The sequence below is a fragment of the Uranotaenia lowii genome, chromosome 3 (assembly GCF_029784155.1).
Source record: "Uranotaenia lowii strain MFRU-FL chromosome 3, ASM2978415v1, whole genome shotgun sequence".
Lineage (NCBI taxonomy): Eukaryota > Metazoa > Arthropoda > Insecta > Diptera > Culicidae > Uranotaenia > Uranotaenia lowii.
In genome coordinates this window covers 328,028,600-328,054,885 of record NC_073693.1, presented here as the reverse complement: position 1 = coordinate 328,054,885, position 26,286 = coordinate 328,028,600, and the positions used below count along the sequence as shown (strand labels likewise).

Below are 26,286 nucleotides of genomic sequence, written 5' to 3'. Positions count from 1 at the left end.
ATTTATAGTTTAGAGTAGGCAGCGTAGAATAGTAAGCGATCATGAGACTTTAGTTAGACCATCATTCACTGCATTAAATCCACTTCGGATGAATATCGACAGATTGCATTACAAGATAATGAACCATCATGATACCAGTTGGAGGAAGGACTAGAAGTTAAGGAATGACCTCTTTATTCATTATTTCCAAATCAAACAAATAACTCAAAAACAAAATCATCATGAACGGAAGTTCAAGTTCAAGGTGCCTTAAACACCGCTGATCCGTTTGGATGAAAACAAATGTTTCAAGTGTTTTTTTTTTTTCATATTTTTGTTGAATAATTCTCGCGTGAGCTTTCATTCATCGTATTAAACAAAACGTAAATAATGAGTTTTATTACGAAAAAATACAAAAACTGACATAAACTGTCACAACATCTCCCCATCCAGAATATTTGAAGCCTGGAAAACATTTTCTATATGTAAAATACAAATTTTAAAGTTGTTTTGATAACTTTTGAAGCAGTTTTCTGTGAATACGACGTAATGAAAGCTCACGCGAGGATTGCTGGATTTTGACCGAATTTGCTCGGATTTTGCCAGGTTTTAAGATCAAATTGCCAGGATTTATCCGGCCCGAATTTAAAGAGACTGTAAACAAAGAGGCGCCATCTGATCCACGTTTGTAATAAGCATTAAAAATATTTAAAATAAAAAGCATAGCTCTTACCAAGTTACAGGACTCCATATTCAGGTGCTGTTATTTAATCCTTGGGCTGAAAACCACATCTGGGTCTGGGTCCAATGTTGTTAGGAGATGGCTTGAAGGTTGTCCGAGTTCTTCCAAACTCAAAGCTCATTGGTCATCACCGGGCCAAAGTTGTTGTAGGTACGCCTGTAAACATTTTTATGTTTGAAAAACAGAGAACAAAAAAAGAAAATATAAATAGGATATTAGTTCATATCTTCTATATAAATATAACAAGTAGCCTAGTTCAAACTAATAACAAATCAGCTCAAACAAATCGTAGAAGTAAGCTAAATTATACCTATCACAGGACCATGCAATTTTACTAGACTGTGGATATCTACTAGATTTATTAGATTATACATATCTTCTTTTTGAAAGAGATTTAAAAATAATCCACCAAGACTGTCTCTTTTCCTTTGAACTTTTACAACTAGATATAAAAAGTGAATGGTCGTTTTAAGTTGTGAGATATCACACTTCGAAAGACAGAACATAAAAAAAGGAAAATTTTCTTAGAATTACTGTATGTATTTTAATATCGGCAGATATAGTGAGATTTGCTCTAACTGTTTTTTTTTAAATCTGATTGCTCCTAACTGTGATTTGAAAGTTTGAACAAAAAAAAAGCAAAGCTAAAAAAAGTAGTCGAAATCTTTCGCACAGATACTTCTGCTTTTCCAGGACATTTTTGGATTGGCTGGAAAGCAGTGGGATCAGAACGTTTGCGTCCATCGGGGTTTTGTAAGGAAGGATTTCCTCCCTCACCGTCCCCCAATTTGTACCAAACGTTCCCGATTTATGCAGTAGCGCGATTAATTTGCTGTTACTTGTGCTGTTGGTTTTCCTCGAGGTTGGGGACCGGCCAAGAGCGTACGCTCTCGTTGGTAGTGTGGTGGGAAGATTTCGTAACGATCGCCGGGAGTTGCCCCCCCAAACGATTGTCACAGAAGGTGCCTTCCCCAACCACACACTTTTGTTCGTGATACCCTCACGATGCTGGAGCGAACAGGGGGAGTTGTTTACACCAGTTATGGGGGAGGGGGGTTTTGACCTTCCTTTGGTAACAGTATGTTTGCAGACACAATACCACAAGCATGGAAGGGATTATTTGTACTGGAAAATGAAGCCATTAGATCAAGTGCGAAATCAGACTACTCAACGATACTTTGTCATGTTTTATTCTTCTAACATGACAAAAAAAAATCACTTCTAGCGATGTATAAAGGATAAGAGATGAGTCGTCCAACAGAATGGATGACTCGGGAAAAAAAGATGCATACAGGATGTCGACTTTTTTTAATCTATCAAGTTTAATTTTTTTTTCTGGGGATTCTCATCCTATTGGTTCTGATTTATGTCCAAAAGAACTGATTCAAATAGGAAAGTTTGTGCTTTTTATGGGTGAATTTGATCAATGTAGGAAGGAATCATCCCATAGGATGAAAATCACAAAAAAAAATCTGATCGGTTTGTGCTATGACAAATTTTAAAGATTGATACAATCATTGGCACTTGAAAAAATCGGATTTAAATAAAATATCAATACGACTTACAATTTTCATTTTTATGTACACAATTGGCGTTAGGATTTCAACCTACTTAGTGCTGGCATATTGTCCACAAACAGTTTAAAATCGTGCTTTGTAGCATTCACACAAAACACCTTCATTGGTACGGGAAAACAAATTTAACTTATTGGTCGCGTCGATCCGAGTTGAAGCGATTATTTTGACTGTTCCTGTATGGTTCATGACGGTGGTACGGTCGATTATTTCTCCTGTGCTCCGAATTTTCGCGGAAATTATCGTACCTTCTACCACCTCCACCTTGATCGTGGTATCTTCCACCACCACCACGACCTCTTCCTCCGTAATATCCCCGGCCGCCTCGACCACCACCTCCACGACCTCCTCCGCCTCGACCACCGTCGTGCCCTCTAAACGCATTCCAATCTTCGACCAACGGCGGGGCTCGACTAGGCTGTTGGCAGATTTTTTGAAATTCACTATCCGATTCGCTGAACCGATTGCCGAACTCCTCTTCACACTCGTTCAAAAATATTTGATCTTCCTCCGATAGGATATAAATATGTCGCTTGGGGTCCACCATCGTTCTAAGATCTTCGTCGGGGTTCTTGTAATTTAATTTTCTCTCAGTGCTTTCTCACGCATAAGCAGCGAATTAACATCTAAAAAAAACAATTTTTTTATAATTTGATCTTCCAGTGTAATAAATAACACGTTTTATACTCACATCTTTCCGAAATGATATTGTTGTAAATCAACGCATAAAAACCCTTTTCCGAGGGAAAGTACCGATAGAAGGTGGCAGTCTCAATGGGCTCAAACATCCACCCAAGATGAGTACGACACTCCGGACACACGCACAGCTTCCACGCGTACCCCGGGAACCAAGTATGCACCGTATTCCACTGGAAAACATGTGTTGGAATGTTTCTGATAAAACTACCAAAAATTGCTTCTAAATGAAGTTTTACACGGTTTAGTTTTCAGGGCTGGTAGCGGTTTGACAATGAAATAGTAGGGACTTTAGTAACCAAAATTTGAAAAAAAGTGACCAAATAGTGACTTTGAGGACCGAAAAAAGTGACCAAATAGTGACTATGTAGAACGAAAAAATAATTTTGAAGTACAAAAAATGTGACCAGTCAAGCCCGTGCGATGGACCCTTCCGGGGGGGTTTTCAAAATTTAAATTTAGATAAAATTAATAACAATACCAAAAATAAACAACTGAAAAGGAAAGGGTTTTTTTTACACCATTTGTCACTCATGTTCAACACAAAAACTAAAAAAATGACTGATAAACAAAATTTTGGAAACTTATTACAATGAATGTTTCAAATTTTCGATAATTCAAGAAAGTAAGAAATGTAATTTTTTAATTTGAACAAAAAATATTTGATCACGATTCAAAATGTAAATTAGCGATTACTGAATAAGAAATGAATTTTGAACAGAATTTGTTCAATGTTTTAATTTAATTTTATAAAAAGAAGAATATATTTATAATTATTTTAAAAGGGCCAGTTATAGAAGCCAGACATAAAACCTTTAATAAAGTAAAATCCTCCATGTTCAACTGCACTGACAAAGAAATGTTAGAAAATGAGTAATTATGTGAATGATAAAAACTGATAAAAAATTAAAAATAATGAGTTCAAAACTTTTGTTATAAATATTCAAAGCACAAATCAAATACAAAGTTAGTTAACACTGCGTATTAAAATTTATTTCTAAAGTTGCTACTTAGAACAATTTTTCAAACTTTTTAGATAATTTTAAAAATCATGATCGATCCAAAAATGATTTCATATAAAAAATATTAATAAAAAGTGTTTAAATTTTCAATCGCAGGTTTTTAAGCTTTTAATTACAAGCTCTGAGTATTTTGTTTTTTTTTATTAAAATATTGAGTCCTAGAAAGAACAGAAGGTTGAAATTATGTTTTATTTTTAAAAATTTGGAGTTCAAGGCTTATGGTTGAAGAACACGAAAATTCAGAATTTAAAAACAAGGAAACAATTGTTGAAAATATGTCTTAATGTTTAAAAAGTTTAATTAAAAAAATCCGACAGGTTGATTAGAAAATTGAAAAAAAAAACTGTACAACAAAATTCGGTTATTTATTTGAAAATGAAAAAAAATATGGAAATAAAAAAGATTAGTTTTTAAAACATTTCAGGAAGAGTGTAAATAGTTTCCTAAACTAGAAATTTTGTCAAATTCGGCCGAACATATTTAGTTTCGGTGATAAAGAGTTTATTATTATATTTATCAGTTTAAGTGAAATCAAACATGGATAGATAACTGATTATGGAAAAATATCATCACAATTATTTTTGACATCACAGCAAAAAGTGTAAAAAAAAACTTGATTCTATTTAAAGCTCATCAATTCATATAAAACTTTTATTTTTAAATAATATGTTTTTGATTTGAGTTTTTGTAAAAAAAAAGTGCAGAAATTTCTAAAGATTTTTACTTATTTTCAACAGTCATTTCAATAACAAAAGCTGATAGAAACATTGCAGATTCGGGGAACCCAAATAAGTTGAAATTACCGTTTAAATTTATTGCACTTGATAAAAATTGTAAATTTTGTGGCCTTGTGTAAATTTTAAAACCCTTTTTTTAAGTATTCAGAAGAACAAAAAAAAACACGAAATAAAATTGAGTCTGAAATTGATTTTTTTAAAAGAATATTTCATATCAACATAACATTTGTTATGACATAAAAGATTTTTTTAAATTGAAAAATGGTTCGTTTTAATCTCAATCTTAGTTACAGTTCTTAATAAAAACCATTCTAAAGACGAGATAGGGTTTTGTATATCAAGTTTTTAGTTCCAATACAAAAGGTTGATTGAACTGAAAACAAAAATCTACAATCAAAGTTAGTTTCAAAGCATGAGCGTCAAATAATGTCGTAGATCGAAATGTCTCAAGCCAAGGGTAATTCATGTCGAAATTCCGCCGGAGGCGAAAAAAATTTCTGACTGACTGATCAAGTAATTTACGGTTACTACCTATTTTCGCCTCATGTCAATATTAACACGTGCAATTCAAATTACTCTTTCATTGGTTTATTTTCGATGAAAAAAGTGACTTTTGGTGATAAAAGTGACCATTTTTCGGAAAATAGTGACTTTAGTGACCAAATGATGAAAAAAGTGACTTTTTAGTGACTGACCCAAAAAAAGTGACCAAGTCACTAAAAAGTGACTCGCTACCAGCCCTGAGTTTTATAAATTATGCTGATTTAATGTTTTTTTTTTATAGAAGTGGGTATGGTATCCCTACGGATGTTAGATCCTATTTAATAAAATTCTGATTTGATTTATGAAATCAAATAGGATATTTTGATTCCCATTCCAGGGCCGAAGGAGAACATTTGTAGGGTTCCCATCAATCTAACAAACTTTGTTTTTTTTTTTTTGTAAAAAAAAAAATTTAAACATATTCTAACTTACCGACACTACTTTGGCGCAGTATCCCTGCCGTACTACGACGATCTTAAAGCGTATTCCTAAGGAATTTTGCACTTCCTGAACCGTTACCGGTTTGCCGATTGCAAGCGTATGGTTGCTGAAGCTGAGAGCCAATGGGCTGTGCTTGTCGATTAGGAAATTTGATAAACTGATGTCATGGCCACAGGAACGGCAGATGAAGAAATCTACAGAAGAAATAAAGGAATCAATCCTCATAAACATTGGCTAGCGCATTTGATCCTTATATCAAATAGTTGGTAGAAGCAAAACAAATAAAAAAAAAAAGGAAAATAGATAATCTCCGACATCGTAGCTTTTTTTCCTTTTTTGGTAAGAAAATGTGTCCACCTACCTTCGATGAGTGTTTCCTCTTCTTCCGGCGGGGAAGAGTCCAGTAACGATTCGGTGAATAGTTGAAAAATTAGGAAAACTACCAGCGAAACGTTCATCAAAAGCCGACTTTGGTCACACTTCATAGCTTATTGCAGCCAACTCAGGTAATTCAAACGCATTATCGGTAAAAAAAATAGTCCCATAAGTTTTACTCACTCACTCCTACAGGAAATCTCGAAACAATATATCTGCATCTCGCTTGAACACATGCCACGATGTAATGTAAACATTACGCTCACTCCTACGAAAAAACCCGTAAACAATTGTCAATCTCGATACGGAGTGTTAGCCTTATCTCGCTTGCGCACATAAAAAATCTGCCAAATTTTTCTGCTACACGCTACAACTATTTCAGTCACCGTTAATTAAAATTTAATCATTTCTTAATTCCATGCACTTGAACAAAAATTTTTGTTGTTCTTACGTAAAAAGTCACCAGCGCCTAAATTTTCTGGTTATGGAACTAGTCTCGCAACTCAACGATTTTCCTTTATTATATTCCGTAGTTTTCTAATATCTTCAATAGTTCTTCATTTTCGGGCATTTTTGACGACATTGTTTCAAGATTTAAACGAAGCGTAAATCAATTTTTGCAACACTTAGACCGATTCAGCTTTTAACTATTCCCCATAGATTCTACATTGTTACAAAGCCGATATGGGTCGCTTTTTTGAGTTATGGAAAAAATAAGATTTTTCATTTTTAACCGAGGTGTACCGCGACCTTAACGCTGGGCTGATGGGAGATAACAATTCGCTCCTTGTTTTTTTTTTTAATTTTCGACCAAAAATCAGCATTAGAGCAAACGCACCAATAAGTGAGTATACGCGGCCCGGTTTTGCTCATTTCAGCGGACCGGTTTTGGGATACACACTCTTTCGCGCACCGGGCGGTAGCATAATTATTTTTAAATTTAGCATTGCACTGAGAAAACTTTTGAAGAAAATCTTAATCTTAAATTAATACGGACCGAGTAAATTTTCGGAGTCGTCCACCAAACGGCTCTTCTTATGTTACATGATCATTTTTGGTCATAAAATACGATGCTTCGAGTTTGTTTATCTGAAATTGAGTGAGAGAGTCCTGAACAATATAAAATACAAAATAAATAACTCACCATCAGAACCAGCAATTGCACTTTCTCGTTCAATTCCTGGATAAACCCGAAAAAATGTAACGAAATTGCGAATTCAACTGGTTATTAAAAAAAATCCATCCACAATTTTAATCTCATACACATTTTTTCTTAAAATGAATATCAACAAACATACACACGCTGCGACTTCGTTTGTTTAATTCTGCTTAAATCTTTAACTTCTTTTTCTGTCCAACGTGCTGACTGAAATAGTTGCTGTTCCGAAAAACTGGGTCCCATTAGTTGCAAACTTATTGAGAGACCTCGTTCGAAAGCCGAATTGGTAGGGACAGTAATGGAATGCCACCCATACGGTTGGATACAAAAATCCTGCACAGCGCACTGGTCTCGATTATTATTACTCCGAGAAAAATCCTTGAAGCTTCACTCAAGGTTGTGAAAGTCAGTAAAATGTTTACTACACGGAATGCACAATAAAAATTTTCAGAAAGCAGACGTCGGACTTGAAGGGCTTTTCGGAAATATTTCATGGAATTAGTTTTTGCGCAATAATTTTTTTTTATTTTTATATTATTTATTATTATTATTTTTATATTATTATTTATATTATTTTTATATTATTTTTAAAATATATTTTTCTGCGTGAAAAAAAAGTTTCCGCTTTCCGTTCGTTTGTTTAATTCTGCTTAAAACGGTAGAATTTTTTCAGTGCATGTTTGATCTCGCCCCTTTCTAGTGAGCAAATTTGGTGATTTTGTCGGTCCCGACGGCAACGGCCCTATTTTGCTCACCTTCATACTAACCCCCGGTGCGGTATGGAAGTGATTAAACTCGTGAGCATTTTCACTTTGCTCGCGATTGCTGCGGATGCCCTTAGCAATCGTTTAAATTAAAACCTTCGATGATGGATTTCATACATTGTCGCTGAATCCCTAAAACGGAGTTTTCGCCAACATATTCCAAGTGTTGGAACAAAAGAAAGGGTGCTCAATATCCGCACGCTCTTTTTTTTTTTTAACTCAAAACTAAGTATGACCGAGGTTCAAAACATACACACAAAATTTCTGAGGCCGGGATTTAGCAAAATTTTGCTCAAATTTGACCAGCTAAAAAGTTAGCAATGAAATTAGCAAAAAAAAATTACTAATATTTTAGCAAACTAGTCAAAAGTGTCTGGACTAAGTTTTTACTAATTTTTCAGTAAATGAAATCTTTGTTTGCTAAAATTTTTAGCAAAAATATTTTTACCCCCAAAAATTACTAGAAATTAAGTAAAATTAAAATTTTTAATTTATTCGATGATTTGCATTTTTAGAGGGATTGTGACTTGAATATATGTAACAGTACAGCCAAGAAATATTTTTTTTAGTTTATTTTCATGCTATTTTTGTCACCTAAATGTTCAGCGCGACCGAATCCGTGCTTCGAGCAAAACATACTCTCTTGAAATTTGCATTCGCTGATGAAAGCTGAAAATAAAAAGGAAGTAGGTATAGTTGAAAAAAAAAATACATCAAAATATTTAACACGGTTGACATCAATACAATCAATACAATTAAATTAACCTTAAATTAAGTATATCATGAAGACAACCATGTCAGATGGTTTTTAAAACAATAAATATTAAAATTCAGAATTCATGAATAGAATCATCATTATCGTTATTAAAATACCATTTTCAAACTCAACCAGGTACGAATTTCAAATGCAAATTTTAGACATCGGTTATTCTTGGATAAATTCAGATTTAAATTCAAAAATGAGATTCAAATCTTAAATTGATAATTTGAGATGAGAATCGCCCCCTTTACGAAGATGAGTCTCATGTCCTTTCATCATCATTCTTAAATTAACTCGTTAAACAATTTTTTCTCCAAATTACAAACAAAATGTTGTCGATTATTTGTCGCAAGTGCAAAATATATGCATATAGATGACATAATGATTTCGGAACTATATTCTTAAATTTAACATATGGTTTACGATATTAAATGTAGAAAGAAACATCAGGCACACATATTCTTGAACTGGTGTGAAGATCTTTCTACAACTGGGTATTTTTTAATCAAAGATCATTAGTGAACCAAATTTAACCAAAATATTTTACAATATTGATAGCCGAATTAGAAATTTTAGAACATAGCATAAAGAAAGTCACATCCACTACTGTGATCTGAATACTTGTTGGATAACACAATTTTCATTAGTATAAGGGAATACAATATTAACAAACAAACCTCCATATATGATTGAAAAAAAAGGAAAAACAATTTCCTAATTCTAAATGGAATTTTCTGTGTAGGAAACAGCATCAATTTGCATTTAATCTCAAGTGCACTGTATCGATCAATAAAATAAAAAGAATTAAAACATATTGATAGTGACTTACCTAACTTCCATTCCACCAAACTTGTAATACACCCAACATCAGCCACAGCAATCAGAGAAATAACCTGAAAAATATAGTTGACTCTTAGAATGATTTCTTTCAAATTTATAGGATTTTGGTCGTTCGAAAACGAGATAATGTGTAGGTAACTGCCAACTGCGAAAAAATATCCCTGTGCCCATTTGAGTTTTACGGAGGGCATTGTGGGATTGATTAAAATTAAATTACTTACCAACTCCATATAAGAACGAGATGCTTCCGATTGTGGTAAACGCCATTTCGTAACGCACCTCCGCCAAATTCCTGGAAAAAAAGCACCTCCGCCAACTTCAACCAAGTACAATTTTTGGAATCGTTAGTCAACAATTCCACTTAATGTCGTGTCCTTTCGTTTGGACCTATTTCATCCTTAGCTGAAAAGTAAAGTTTAGTAAAAAATCAATTTTATTTTAAATGAAAATGTATTCTTACCGATCAAGTCAGCAGAGTATTGTGTCTTATCTTGGTTCTGCAGCGATTATTACGCATAATTTGAAGCAGCGGCTGGGTGGACAAGGGATCAGCACCGGCTGTACTATTTAGTGATAACGGCAGCGACGGTGGCATCGATCCTGATGTTAGCCGGATCGGGGTCAGCCTGGAGGAGCAGTGCCGGCTCGAATCTTTGGGACGTGGGAGCACCCGAACTTTCACCGGCTCCTCACTAGTTTTCTGAAGATTTTCCCGATCCGGATTCCAACTGAACGTGATCATTCTGGACGCTGTTTTGTGGGGTAAGCCTCAGGCGAATGTACAGCCTTGAACGGAGCATGCAAAAACTTTGTCCACACCGGATGTTTACAAGACGTTTCACTGGGACGAGTTCCCCGAGCAGCAAACGGAATCACCATTAGCCGAAAAACGGAATAGAAACAACTATTTTCTTTTTTTATTGCTCGCTTTAAAAATCGGGAACGACCGAACTCGAAAAAACACACCGCCAAATAAACCACCCCGGTTTGAGCATGGACTAATTGTTCGAGTCCGTGCTACAAGAAATACTAAAACTGGTAGCAAATGGGTGTTTTTTACTCAAATTGAGCAAAAGTCATGACAATTTGGGAAAGTGCTAACTCAATAGTAAACAAAATTTTTTGCTAACGGAAAGTAACAGCTCATTTTTGCTAAGTGGAGCCTCGAAAGTTTTGTGTGTAGTTCGATTCTATGAACTTAAAGTTAAGTACCCTTTTTTCCTCCTTGCGATGGATCAAAACGGAGTTCGAACTGCGAACTCAAAATTGATCCCTTTTTTTCCTTCGGCGAGGGATCAAAGCTGAGTTCGACCTTTTTTTTTTTAACAATTTCTTTATTTGAAACGGCTCATACCTTTAGGTTTTAAGGAGCCAAAATCGATTTTGTTTGTTTACAATTGTTTGCTTAGCTTAACACTTTGTGAGAGAAGAAAGGAAGATAGAAAGGGAAATATGAAAATAAAAAAGAATTATAGACGAAGATCGATAGCTTTTAGAAAAAGGTAGATTTCGAACATGTAGTCCAAGTCTAGCACAGCTAGTACATCTCTCACTGGAACATTGGGTGGTTTTCCTCGGGCCCGAAGGGAGTCTATTAAATTCGTTCTGGCGACAAGATGGACCTCAAACGACCAAACAATATGCTCGATGTCATGGTAACCTTGGCCACAACCACACAAATTGCTGCCAGCAATGTCAAAACGATAGAGTACCGCGTCTAAGGAACAATGATTGGACATGAGACGGGAAAATATACGAATAAAATCCCGACTCAGGTCCAATCTATTAAACCAGGGTTTAAGGCTTACCTTTGGGATAATCGAGTGGAACCACCGACCCTTGTCATCCTCGTCCCATTTGCGCTGCCAGTTAACAAGAGAGTTTCTTCGAACCAGATAGTAAAATTCGTTGAAGACGATTTCACGTGGATACGTGTCGCCTTCTGTCGCCCCCACCTTTGCCCTGAGTTCGACCTTATGAACTAAAAATTGAACTCTCTTTGTTGGACTGAAAACACTTAGCGAGTTCAGTCCGAACCTGAACAGCAACCAACGAACACGTCGCAAAATTTGGTCGTTCCGGAACAATTACCGGACGACTATGAAGGAACTTCATAATGAATGCATGTTCACCGTGTCAGCGTAAAATTCTGTCCGTCATTGTCATCATATGGTGAGCGGCTTGGAATGTCCGGAAACTTCCGGATGTTGTTTACTTCCCGTGGGAAGTAACATCCGGAAGTTTTCTTTGACCGGGAATGTCAAAACATTCCACCGCTCTGTAATTGCAATGCAATGTACCGGAACAGCAGCATCCGGGTACAACAAATTTTAATCATCCTTTAATTCCCTGAAAAAAAAGCTACCCTCGAAAAAAAAAGGATAAATTCGAGTTCGGCTGCCGAACTTAGTATTGAGTATGCCTATCAGAACTTAGTTTTGCTATTGCCCAGTCAAACTCAAAGTTGAGGGAAGCCACCGAAGTGCTGTTTTGAACCAAAACTACTTAATTTTGAGTTTAAAAAAAAGAGCGTGCGTTTCATGAATTTTTCATCGTCGCTGGTTGGCAAGGTTGCCAATCACCAGCGCGAAAACTTCAGATTTCAACTGCATTCACAATATTGTCAATATCTTGACGAGGTCGATTCATGTGTCTCACTTATACAAGAATTGGACCAACAAAATTAGATCAAATCATTGAAAAAACTGGCAATCCTACTCGTGTTCCATTTACTGTCAGCCGGTTTAGATCTGCGTCAAATAGAGTCCATAGAGCATCTGTGCACACAGCCGGTTTAGACCCAAATTCCGACCCAAGCAACCGCATCCGTGATCCATTATACCAGTTTCAACTCAACATTTTTTAGAACCGGTATTATAAGAATTAATCCAAAACTGATGAGATTTGGATCGAATTTGACGCAGTTCTAATCCGTTTGACAGTTAATGAAACGCGAGTGGGGTTACCAGTTTATTCATTGGATTGGATCTAATTTTTTTTGGTTCAATTCTTGTATAAATAAGCTCCAAGAATAGACCACGGATACAGGTGCTCTTATGTCATCAGTTTTGGACCAATCTTGTACCAGGTCTAAAGAAAGTTGAGTTGAAACTGGTATAATGGATACACGCAGGGGAAAACGATATAAAAAGGTGATCAAAATTATTTACCTCAAAACTAAGCGTTTTAGACCCATAATGTCTTCGGGACGTTTTATCTACATTAAAATTACTTTATAATGAGCTGTGATAAAAATTATTCTATCATCTACTCAGCTGTGAGATTGAAGCAATATTTCCTGTAATTTTCATTTTAGAGCAATTGCCTACGACAAGTTCTTAGATTGTTAAACATGTAGCAATTTTGTTGAAGACTTCAACATCATAGAAGCTAACCCAAAAACAGTTAAAAGGGTTCAAAATTAAAAATTTTTTTTTTTTCAAAATTTTCAGTCTTCAGAGTATGTTCGAAAGAGTTTTGAGTCATTTAGAATAGAACAGTTTTGTACAACCACTCAATAATATATTTAGACTTAAAGGAGATTACAAAAAAAAAACTATGAAAATAACCCTGTTTCAAAACAACTGAATTTTTCTAGTATGGGTACGTTCCGTTAATTTTTTAGTTGCATTGGAATCAGGCTAATTTTTCCTTTGCTTTGTAGCTTTAAAATTGATTAATGTTAGCGATTTTCACTTGACTTGAAACCACAATTTGATTAGTTCTCAACGACGCACGTTAGCGTTTGAAGAAAAAATTATAGAAAACGAATGCATTGAACTGCGCATTAAATACATTTCACAGGTTGAAGATAATCAATTAAAAAAAAATCTTGATTGATGCTATCTTAACATTTTACAGCGTCAGATGCAAGGTTGCCGAAAAAAATTCTGTGTTTTTGAGAAAAATAATTCTGATTTTCTGTGATTTTATCCAAAAATTCTGTGATTCTATTTCCTTGAATTTCATAAAAAATCCATTATAAATTGGGTCTTTTTCACATTTTAGTTGGACAAAATCAATTACCATTACCAATCTTATCATATTTTTCTAATTCAAAATAAGAAATCTAAATTTGATGCTGTCAAAACAAAATTATAATTTCGGAAATCTATTCAAAATTTAAAAATTCTGTGAAATCTGTGAAAATTTCAAAATTCTGTGTTCTGTGACACAGATTATTACTTTGATTTATATTTTACTTCTTCTCGACTTCGATCTCTGGAACAAGAGACCCCTCGAGCTGGGTCTGAGGGTCTGCCTGCTACTAGGTTACTGTGAGGACGTCGCGGACTTTCGAATGTTCACCTTACTAAGTTGGGGCATTGCAATTAATTGAAAACTGTTTATTGAGGAAAACTATGATTTTATTGAAGAAAATGAAAAAAGGCCAAAACTATTTCTATTTAACTGTGTTTATTGTAAAGTGTATGTGTGTGGGGTGTGTTTGCGCAAACTTTTCTTGGTACGTACCGCTGCTCCTGATGACTACGATGACTCTGCTCCTGCTGTCGTTCAAAATGGCGAGCTCGTCAGCTCCTATGCCACTCTGATGTGCACTGACGGAAATCAATGCACCGGAACGATGGGTGTGGAATGACCAGTCCGGTAGTAACGGTCGGACCTGGTCGCGTGGAGTTCTGCTTTGCTAGGCGCTTCTCTCATAAACGCAATCGACTGACCCGGGCTGGCCCGATTGGTCAAGCCGAGAGAGGCCCTCCTTGAGAATTAGGACCCTTTTTGGGTCCGAGGGAATCCTCCTTAATAGTTATGGCCCGCAGACCAGAGGATGTCGATGATCCTTTACGGGTTAGACGTAACGGAAGCAAAGTCCGTTAGGCCGTGGGAGTGTGACGGGTGAGTTTATTTTATAAAAACAACCAAAGGTCCTGTGGACGTACAGAAAAAATTACCAAATTGCGTACACGTCGCAGCAATTTGCAGCATATCACTGTTGCTTTTCGCAAGGCATACCTGGATAGCTTCGACAGCCTGCTACTTCCAAAAGATTTCCACCTTCAAACAAATTTTCTACAATAGACGATGGAAGCGCTGACGAATTTGGGTGATGGTTTTGCATTAGTGCAAGTGGGATGCAGCTATAATTTCACCCAACTTTTGACAGTTCTAAAGGGGTTTTTCTTAAGGAGAGAAAGAATCACTTTTCGATTCCATCGCCCATGAACTCACAACTCCACTCTAACGTATTGTCACACTCGCCGCCTAGATTCAAATGGCCGAATCTGGCCAGGGAAAACCGCCAATTTTTAAATTCAAAATGGGGAATTTTTGAAGCAGGGTTGAATAGTTCCCACACCCATGTTCCACACCTTTTTCCTTACTCCGACATTTTTCCTAAGTCCCACTTATGTTATGTGTACAGTGTGTTGACAATTTTCGGTGTGTTGACGATTAATTAAAATTATAATTCCCAAACTAAACTAATAACAATATTCACAACATAACTAACAAATTTCAGCAATGTGAACGTTCACTCAATTATTTAAACGGCACCAACAAAAAAAAAACATAAAGATTTTGTAACGAACGGTTACAAGATTCTGTGATGAAAATTTGCTCAAAATTCTGTGAAATTACAGATTTTTCTGTGATTTTGGCAACCTTGGTCAGATGTTGTATAAACTGATTTGCGTACGAGTTTCGTTTCACAGATCATTCAAGGAACGTATCAAACCGTTATGGGAACATAACAAAACAAGCTTTATCAATTCATTCGCTCTGTTTATTATAATTATAAATAACATTCTTCTCACACATTCAACGAAGTATAAAAAAAAAACTTCAATTAAGGAAACAGCTCGTTGTAGGGAACTTTGTTGAAAACGCTGCTCACCACCGATTGGAAAATTTTCACGAAAGCGTCCACGATGGCCGGTTTCAGCTCCTTCAGGATGTCTTGCCAGTTATCGTTCAGGAATTGGTTCATGTTGTCTCCCAAAGCCTTGTCACCACCGAACAGATTGGAGAAATGCATGTGGAACCGAGTCGTATCGAAGGTTGCCTTCATTTTGTCCACCTGGTAGAACTGTTTGCCGGCCTTTTCCACCAATTTTCCGGTCCACTTCAGTTGAATTTCGCAATTCTCTGGAGCCACCAAAAAGTAAAAAAAAAATTAATATCATGCTCACGAGTTTTATTATAAAGTTTGTTTTTACCCATGGTCATGTTGCTCTTGCCATCACCCTGAATAGGCAGTATCAACACCTTTCCGTTGATTTTGTAGCCGCCCACCAGGGACACAACCGGAACCAGGATGCTCAAATCCATCTTGGTTGGGGTGGCGGTGAATCCGTTAGCCTTCTTCACCGTGCTTTCGGACATTCCGCTCAAATCAACGTTCTTGAAGTTGAGCACGATGTTGATGGGCCCATCACCACCCTGAACGATGTCCATCTTCTCGATTTTTAGCGGATCCAGCGATACCAGCTGAACCTCCGGTATGCCCTTCGAGTGCTTCCGGAAGATCTCGGTGATTCGCTCATAAATACATTTTTCATCGCCCGCCTTGCAGAGGGAAAACCCGGCAGCTATAAATTGAAGGTAATAATAATTATATTTAACGTAATTATTTAATGAAATTAAATATATTGTTCTGGAAAATTGGTTTCTTCTGTGGAACCTAGCCTGCTAATGGTATGTGCTAATTTTTAAATTGAACAACTTTGTCAAAGACCGTTACCCGTTACTTCGTGTCTTATGGGGCAAAAAAGTGATTAGTTGTTGAATATGGGTAGGTATGTCTTTTGGCATTGAAAAACAATCAATTTAACTGGCCACTGCTAATGCCTAGGAGGTAAAATGCATTATTTCTTTTTAAGCAATATCTGTAGATCATCTGGTTCATCTGTGTTTGTAGGATGAACATAAAAAATCGCAAAAATGTTCTGTAAAATGTATGTGAATAGAACCTTGGCAAAAACATTCTTTCAAGTTTCAGAGATTTTTTTCAAACGCTAACAAGCATAACATACCATTTTAACTATTTTGTTATTGGTAATGATTATATTATTTCTCAGGATTCATACTTAACCTCTTTTCATACTGTGACCTGTACTCGAAATTCCTGCAAAATTTTCTTTTGTGAATTACTTTCGATTGCAAATTTATGTTCTTCTTGTTTCTTAGCTATCTTAAAAAGCACTATATAGATAGATTGTCACCACATGCACATGTAAACTATAGCATCACCTGTAACGAACCACTCACTGTGCAACGCCTTATCGGAGAATGCAGAGAACACGCAACTTAAATCCAGCGAACGAAGAAATACTGCTAAAATTTTTAATAAGCTTGAACTTACTTCGAAAAATCTAATGAATGTAATGTAATGTAAAATATTCAAACAGAGGACGAATGACTGCAATGCACAGTGGTCAAAAATGCGAAAAAGGTGATCGGTGTTTATAACTTTTTTAGTTCACATTTTAGCTTATTGGAGTCTTCGGAGAAGTTTGTCAGTAAAATCAGCTCTATAATAAAAAACTATAATTTTTCTGATTAATCCCCCTACAAGTGAGATAAAATTTCTAACTTCTCTGTTATAGGTTTGAGCTCTTTAATGTCTTCGACAAACTTGTTTAAAATCAAATTTTCCACAACTTTGTCTTAGATGTCAAGTTTCTAAAATAATTGTTCTCAGAGATATCGGCCAAACAAGAAACTTAACCTCTAAAAATCAGTTTATTAATAATAACTTTTTTCAGTTAATTTTAAGTTAAATAATATGTTACACAAAGTTGTTTGTCTTACTAAAATACACCACTTTGTTGAACATTTCAAGTTTGTAAGATGTGATACTGCTGAGCTATGTTCAAAAGATTACCGAAAATACGGCTTTTTCACGCCTTATTTAACAAACACCGGGCAACATCGGGCAGCCCGCTTTAGATGAAAAATGAAGTCAAAGATTTCGTCTACAAGATGCAGGTACAACCGTCTGTACCACTTGTATCCAAGCGAGATACATCAATTTTACTTTTCCATGTTTGCATTAAAAACAAAGATTTCTATGAAACTATTGCGCATTCTACCATGTGTGTTTTCTTCTAGCTTTTCCTTGCGCGATGTCAGAAGCAAAGGTTTGGAAGCGCATCCTATTTTGATTTTGGAATTCACTCTTCAATTGTCAAAATGCCGTCCAAGAAAGAAAAGCAGCGTATCAAAATTTTGCTCGCGCATCGCGAAAATCCGAGCTACTCGCACGCAAAGCTGGCAAAATCGCTAAAAGTTGCCAAATCAACCGTTACAAATGTAATTAAAGTGTTTGGGGAACGTTTGTCGACAACCATTCCTGGTCGGGATCGGGGGGAAATCGAAAACCGGAAGCCGTTGAGACGACAAAGAGAGTTGCCGGTAGTTTCAAGCGAAACCCTAACCTCTCTCTCTTCGAGATGCCGCAAATAAGCTGGGTTTATCGTCTACAACCGTGCATCGAGCCAAAAAACGAGCCGGACTATCGACTTACAAGAAGGTAGTGACTCCAAATCGCGATGATAAACAAAATACAACGGCCAAAGCGCGATCCCGGAGGCTGTACACGACGATGCTGACGAAGTTTGACTGCGTGGTAATGGACGACGAAACCTACGTCAAAGCCGACTACAAGCAGCTTCCGGGACAGGAGTTTTATACGGCAAAAGGAAGGGGAAATGTAGCAGATATTTTCAAGCACATGAAACTGTCAAAGTTCGCGAAGAAATATCTGGTTTGGCAAGCCATCTGTACCTGTGGCTTGAAAAGCAGCATTTCCATAGCTTCCAGGACTGTCAACCAAGAAATTTACGTGAAAGAGTGTTTGAATAAACGTCTGCTGCCTTTCCTGAAGAAACACGGTTGTTCCGTACTGTTTTGGCCGGATTTGGCATCTTGCCATTACGGTAAAAAGGCCATGGAGTGGTACGCCGCCAACAACGTGCAGGTGGTTCCCAAGGACAAGAACCCTCTCAACACGCTAGAGCTCCGCCCAATTGAGAAATATTGGGCTATTATCAAGCGAAACCTAAAGACCAAAAAAACTGCTAAGGACGAGCAGCAGTTCAAGGCAAACTGGCTTTCTGCGGCGAAGAAGGTGGACAAGGTGACTGTACAAAATCTGATGGCAGGGCTTAAGCGTAAGCCTCGGCAATTCGGATTTGGAAAAGCGGAAGCCTAACTGAATATTTTTCCTGAATTCTATACTAATTAAACTTGAAAAAGAAATTTAATTTGATTTTTTAAATAAACGATCTCACCGATTTAAACGCGTTTTCCCTTGACCAAATTTTGACCGTATCAACCCTTAATTCTAAAAGCTATTGATCTCCGCCTTTAATACTATATTTCCCTTTCTATCATTTTTTTCTTTAAACTCAAAGTGTTAAGCTAAGCAAACAATTCTAAAAACAAAAACGAGTTTGGCTCCCTAAAACTTGAAGGTATGAGCCGTTTCCAGGAAAGAATTATTTAAAAAAAAGGCCAAATTTTACTACTGTACGTTTGTTTATACGATGCTGAAATTCGCTGGTGTTTTTAATGATGATGACGTTGTTATTTTTTATGTGTTTTTTTAATCTAGTTTATTTGTTTTGTAAATATTAACTATAACAAAGAGGTAGTAAGCCAAACATCTTAAAATTCATATTATTTTTATTTAAGTTAGAGGAGTCAACTTTAAATGCAACAAAATATCGAGAATTGAAAAAAAAAAATATTTTTTTCATTTTGACAGTTTGATTCTATGAAAAATTTTAAACAAATAATCTACTAAATAATGATTTTCAACAATACATGAAAATGAAAGCAAACATTTTCAAACGATTTTTTTTCTTCATTTGACTGTAATACGGACCGGTCTGAACGTTTTCTTTACTGTCTTTGATTGGAACCTGAAACTTATAAATTTCCTTTTGGCAGCATAACAAAATTTTATTGGAGGTTCACTCCAAAGCAGCTCAGATTCAAATGATTGAATGAAAATTGGAGACCATGGTGATGATAAAAGCAGAAAAATGATAAGCGAATATTAATTTCGAATTAATTGAATTTATTTTTCTGGTTGTGCAAAAGTGGCTGGAAATCAAGCAATCTTGAACAACTGAATGCTGAGTACCGGAAACGTGGACTTGCAGAGCGCGAAAACTAAACGAAATTGGTTTGGAATATTTTGATTTATTACATCAAATTCTTCAAAACGCTTCTTTTCTTAGGTTTTGTGATTTCTGTGTACAAAATAAATCATTTCCAGCCGCTGAAGAATGGTCCCAAAGATTGGCAAAGTTACTTTAAAAAAAAAACACTTGGTTTTTTCATCAAGGAGCATTTTATTAGCATGCTTCTACGTTTCTTCCTGTTCCTGTGTTCCAGATGTCTCTGCGTTCTCTGCTCCATGGTAGGCTCAACCAATTCATGTTTTTAATGATGAAATAATTAAAAGCATGAGCAGAGACAAGAAGAATAATAACACACTTTTATTATTATTTGGGACATAAGACATAAGTTCAGGCTGTGGAAGTACGATTAGTGATTAGTGACAAGAAAACTACTGTTTTTGTAAGAGTTCTGTGCTGAAATAATGAGTGGCTTGGTTTAGAAAACCTTCATTTTTTAATTAAAAGATAGAGCTCCAATCGAAGGATATTTCAATTAGTTCTGCACAAAGGGGTAACACAAAGTTGTTGGGGTCATTTTGAATTCATTTATCACGAATCCATTGTGTACATCATACAGTTTGCCTTGAACCGTAATCTTACAGGCACTTGAAAGATGCGCACTTCATAATGGTGAAGAGTGTTTCGTTTCAGTCAATCACAATAGCACAGCATCACCGATAATTCCGAAGTAAGTGTCACATTTATATTTATGCTTCTTGTTTGAATGTTACCTAGGTAAGTCTTCTAACATGACTTATGTGAGTCTACGTGAATACATTTTTGTTCGATATCTTCAAAAAGCCAGTTCTAATAAGCTTCACTCCCAAAATAGCTCCCAAAGTAAGGGGTGTCGAGAGCATGTTTATCCACTCATAAAATGAAGTCACTTATTTGTTTTTAACTTCTGAACACCGATCAACCGATCAGACAGAAAGACAGACACATAAACGACGACATTTAACTACCTTTACCTGCATCATTTTGTCTTGGAACAAAAAGAAAAAGCCAAAAGAAATTTGATTACCGACTCGGTTAATTAGTAAGGTACTTTTAGAGAACGAAAAAAAAACTCGTTCCACTAGTTAGCAAGTTTCGTTCTCGTTGAACATTTCTTTACCACCATGACACGAGACATCTTGATTGATAAAAACCGGTAATGATCATTATCAGTATAGCCAGCTGAGAACTGGAGTTAAGGGTAGGGAGAAGCGAAAATCATAGACTTTAACTATAGATCGCATTTAGATAAACACCAATTGAGGGTTGGTGATTGGTGATTGATCAAACTAAATTGTAAGTAAAAAAAATCAACTTTCCTCTTAATGTTTTAAAAATCTTTCATTTGATGGACACATTGTAACACTTTTTCGTCATGAGAACTCTAGCTCCACAAGAACCCTTCCAAATAAAGGGTCAAGAATACTATCTTGTTCATCTGATATCGTGCCGGCTTCTTCCGCGGGAAAAATCCAGTAGGATCAAGGAAATGGTTTAGGCATAGATACTTACGGAACTTTGCGGCTAGACAACCGTTTAGCAGCATCGCCAGTGACACGATCCACAGACCGTTGTAGCTGGAGCTAGTGAGCAACCGGCCGACCTTCATGATGATTAACTGTCGCTGCTAGACGAATTAGAGCTGCTTCCGTACGACGATATCAGGGAGGCTTGGGCTTGACCGGGTTTGACTCCAACTCCGGAACACAAACTGTTTAGTGTTTACACGGACTAGCGATAGACGCTAATAAACACTATAATCACAATTTTTTTTATATTCCTAATTCCCTACTCCAGCGAGATCAGTTGAGGGATTGAGGTTGCTTTTAGAACGTCGAACTACGAATGACTACAGGAGATTTATCTCAACACTTCTTATATATGTAGATCTGATCCTCCGGTCCAGCCCGGTCGATAGGCGCCGCTTCATGTAAAGCTCGTGTTGATTGTTCGTTGTCCGTTAATTTTGCTGAGGATTCGTCGTCTTTACCGGTGGTGTGGTGAGTAAGCCTTGCTTGATAACTCGGTAACGATTAGGCACCGGTTAATGAGCTGGAATAAAAAGTTATAAGTTTCAAAGATATTAATGCTCACACAATGCGTTCTTAGACAAAAACTGTGTAAGTTTTTTTTTGCAGATGATACACGTGTCACAATCATCCAAACTTTTTATCGGTCCAAAACTTTCAGGTCAGTGGCCTGTTGGTCAGTCGTGTTTAAAAAAATGTTGTCTTCAACCAGAATTTGATATTACGTGATATACCGAAAGTTAAATTTGAATTCTTGTTCAAATTTTTTATTCTGAATTAAAGTCTCGATTTTTGCTCATGTCTAATAATTCAGGATTCGTTTCCTTGTGTGATTTCTGAATAATAGCATAAGGATCACAAAGGAATAATTCTATCTGAGTCGAAATCAGAATTCAATGTTATGATTTTCTTCTGAAAAAAAAATTCTTGAATTCAGATTTTTTTTTTTATTTTGAATTCTAAAGTTCTAAACAAGATTAGATACTAAATCTCAATCAAATTAAGTACAGGATTACAATAGGGTTTCATCTTAGATTCATCTCTAATTATTTAAAAAAATCACCATTATGTTGTAGTGAGCTATTTGGAACAACTTAGACAACAACTGGCACAAATATTTTAGGCACGCGCCTACCTCATCGCGCATTCATGCGTTTGGAAAATTTTTTGAATATATTAGCCGAATCGTATCGCAAGGGACCATATGCTTTAGATGCTTTTGGCTTAGTTCGTTTGATTGACTACTCATATCCATCTTAAATCATTGAATTCAAATTGTTGTTCGAGTTGATTTATCCATTAATAAAAAAAACATAAAAGTAATGAAAAACCTCAGGTAATATATTTAATAAGACTAATCTCAACATACGTGATTTGACGCACTATATACTAAGTTAGGCAGAAGTTATTTAAAAATTTTAGAAAATAAACAAATTGTAAAACCAAAATCAATATTGTCAAACATTCAACGTGCGAACTTTAATCATTTAATACCTTTTATTATGATATGAGATGCTGCGTAGATGAGGGAGCAAAAAAATCTGTTCTTAAAAAGACGCATTGTGAATTACGCATTTTATGAGGGTGATGCGTGATGCCCAGATTAATTGTACTGGAGGTAAAACAGGATTATTTAGCAAAAAAAAACGTGTAACTATGAATTTTAATGGTACCGTAAACTGGGGTTGATTAACTTTGAACATCATGAAATTTTTTCACATAATCATCAATAACTAAGTAAAAGTTTAAATTTCTGAAGACTTTTTTCTACATTTGAAGCTTTTAAATTGAGTTTCAAATAGGGAAAGTTTGTGTTGTTGGAAATTTTTGCTGTAAGTAAATATGTTTTATCAAAATCTTCAAATATCTATTTTTTCGAAGGCTCGCATACAAACAACACTCCTGACCAAATCGAAACATCAAAAAGCAAACGAGTTGTTCTATGTGAAAGTTTATATAGGTTTAGGGGAGATAAGGGCATAAGGAGCACCCAGGGCTAAGTGAGAACCCCTCTTTTCTACGGAAGTACATTTTTGTAGTTCCTATAGTTAAGGGCGTCCCATTATGTCTAAGCACGATTTTTACAAAAAAAAACTGGCAAAATCTGCGCCATGGGTTTCTAAATTTCCAACTAAAAAACCAGGCAATATCCGTGTGCAAATCCGGCCAAAATCCTGGTATTTTCTTTTAAATTGAAAGAAAAAAAGGTGAAAAATAAACACATGAAAAATTATTTTTGACTAAGACACATCAGCCGAAAATCTTATCTTTCAATTCCAAAAAAATTATACGAATCAATTTGGCTTAAAGAAGTCAAAAACGATTTTTTGTTTGATGCTAAAATAGAACATTTTGTTAACTAAATTTGAGTTTAAGGTGTGAATTTTACTAAAATTGTCAAAAAAATCGGGCCTTTTTCCTTGATATCCGGGCATCCTAACTAGAGCCGGCTTTTTACTATGAAAATTCGTGTAAGCCCGGATTAACCCTGATTCACTCTTGAGTGTCAATATGACACTATTAGGAGTTAAGCAGCTTGTAACTTTCTTCGGGTGCATCGAAATAATACAATTTCTTAGGGGACCTTCATTGAATTCGCGAAATCCTTTATTTTTGCATCATTACTTTTTTTACAGACGCACCCTGTAAACCCAGGAAAAAAAAACTCCCTAATCAGACCTTGAGTGTCAATTTGACACTCCTCGCTTAAAACCGCTACATCTTTCTTTTTTCTCAACCGATAAAAACCGCACTTTTCAAACAACGAATTGTCATTGGGAAGTTGACGTAATGTGACACAATTTCGCATCTTTAAATTTTCGAAATACGAAACACAGAATTTGAGACCAAATTTTAAATTAGCTGTTTTTTTTAACTTTTTGTCAATTTGCAATTTCTAAGATTTTCTTGCACTTGAATTCAACTTTGCACTAGATTTTGAGTATAATCACGCAAGATTTTCGCAATAAATTTATATATATCATAAAGGAAATTTCATACGGATTTTAGTGATGTTATTACATTAGCGCTGAGATATTTTACACGAATATGATAAATATAAAAATAAAAGTAAATCTAGAAAATTTACGCGGACGTTTGCGTTTTGTCTGTTTTCGCCCACCCGTCGGTACCGAAATTAGAAAAAGTTACGGACGTAGGTTCAGCGTTTTTGGCGCAGATAGAAAGGAGTATAGGCAACGTTCAACGTCAAAATATTCAACTGGTACGAACCAGAGTGAGACAAATAAAACATTTTTGTTTTTACTTTTCTACAAAAAAAAAACTGAGCAGTTTTCGAAAAGAGTTGTAATCGTTTAAGATAAAAAGTTATGCCGGAACCAACCAAAATTAACAAAACTATTGATTTATGTATAAGGCATGCTCAGTTTTATGAAATTTGCAAACCTGTTCAACGAAAAACTTTCTTGGAGTCTTAAAAAAGTTTTTACAATGATCATTTTCAACTTGGAAATTTCAAGAAACAAAATTTGTTACCCGCTCACTGGTCGGTGATTAAATTCTACCAATTTAACATTCGAGCGATTTTTTTTTAAATTATTTTCTGTTTTCCAGCCCTGGCGAACCATTTGGGCGTTTTTGCCACCCAGTCCCATCCACTTTTGGAAAAGAACAAGCAGCTGCTAGCGGTAGTTTGCACCGACTTGTTAATGTTCAGAAAGCATTTCACAATTTTATTAAGGTACACCGGGGTAAGTGTGGACGCGGGGTAAGTGTGGACGATGGCTATTAAAACAATACTGTGCACTATTTTTTCAAACTTTTGATGCAGAATGTTCAATTTACTTGTAATCTATCCAATAACTATGATAAAGATACGATTCAGACAATAACGGATGTTTACAGCGACTTTTTCGGAATTTTCTATTTTCAACTACGATGTCGAGTTGATGTGCATCTTTTTCAATTGCAAATTTCTCCTAAACTAGCTGGCTCTCGATGAAAAACTCTACATTGAAACAATCCTTAAATTCCAAACAACCAGTTGGGAAAAGCACGGCGGTTAAAAATTAAGAAAAAAGACTTTATTTACAAAAAACTAAAACTTTGTCTCCAACCCCTACCTGGGGTAAGTGTGGACGGCTTTAAAAAGACTTGATATTTACACATTTTTTCAATTTTCTGTCCTTCATCCTTCATGAGTTGTATTATTCAGCTATATTTAGCATTCGGATCATGAAAATTTGGGTAAAGTACTTGTTTGTTCTGTGTTTTTGATAAAATCGGAACTCGTGTGTTGTAACATAAATTATACACAATAATTTAGTATCATGAACTTTTTTCAGAATTTTGGACGGTTCGAGCAATAAACTAACGTATTCAACCAAGAAAACACATTTTTTTTTTGAAAATTTCCAGAGAAATCAAAGGGAAAATCTACCGTCCACACTTACCCCATAAAGCGGGGTAAGTGAAGACACCAGCAATCCATAACAATTTACGTGATAACTTTTTTTGCTTTGCTTCTATCGAGCTCATCTCTTCAGCTTTTGAAAATAACATGTTCTGCATCACATTGAACGTAATTTTATCAAAATTGCCTCAATGCTGATTTTTTAATGAATTTTTAAAGTTGAACTATACGAAAACCCGTCCACACTTACCCCGGTGTACCTTAATCATATTTTTGTAAAGTATCGCAGCGCTGTAATTACACCATTAGAATCGGTACGAAATTACCTTTCTAGTGAATATAAATTCATAACAGAAGCTTCCTTTGAAAATTCGTCAAAAATTCTGTGATTCGTATTTTGAAAATACAAAATCGCAAAAATGTGCCAAATTACGTCAACTTTCCAATCCTCTTTTCAAAATTTATCTAGTACTAGCTGATCCCGTACGAACTTCGTTTCGCATTTAACTTTAAAGCTAATGATTTTGAATTTGGTTGGTAATTGGGACGAATTTTCACCAAAAAATTGCTTAAAATATATACTAAACAGAATTTGCAAGCGACCTTTT

The 26,286-nt window shown here is 35.6% G+C and overlaps 2 protein-coding genes across 2 annotated transcripts; both read right to left on the bottom strand.

Annotated features, from left to right (window-relative positions):
• Positions 1-2,728: 2,728 nt before the first annotated feature.
• LOC129755837 (uncharacterized) lies at positions 2,729-6,280 on the bottom strand. Its single transcript, XM_055752522.1, has 4 exons — positions 6,096-6,280; positions 5,726-5,928; positions 2,987-3,164; positions 2,729-2,921 (listed from the first exon to the last, which is right to left on the bottom strand). The coding sequence occupies exons 1-4, from the start codon at positions 6,217-6,219 to the stop codon at positions 2,875-2,877; spliced, it is 552 nt and encodes a 183-aa protein (XP_055608497.1). The 5' UTR covers positions 6,220-6,280; the 3' UTR covers positions 2,729-2,874.
• Positions 6,281-15,353: 9,073 nt separating this feature from the next.
• Positions 15,354-21,753, bottom strand: LOC129754332 (protein takeout-like). The gene is made up of 3 exons (XM_055750312.1): positions 21,290-21,753; positions 15,809-16,180; positions 15,354-15,737 (listed from the first exon to the last, which is right to left on the bottom strand). The coding sequence occupies exons 1-3, from the start codon at positions 21,384-21,386 to the stop codon at positions 15,439-15,441; spliced, it is 768 nt and encodes a 255-aa protein (XP_055606287.1). The 5' UTR covers positions 21,387-21,753; the 3' UTR covers positions 15,354-15,438.
• Between the last annotated feature and the right edge of the window lie 4,533 nt (positions 21,754-26,286).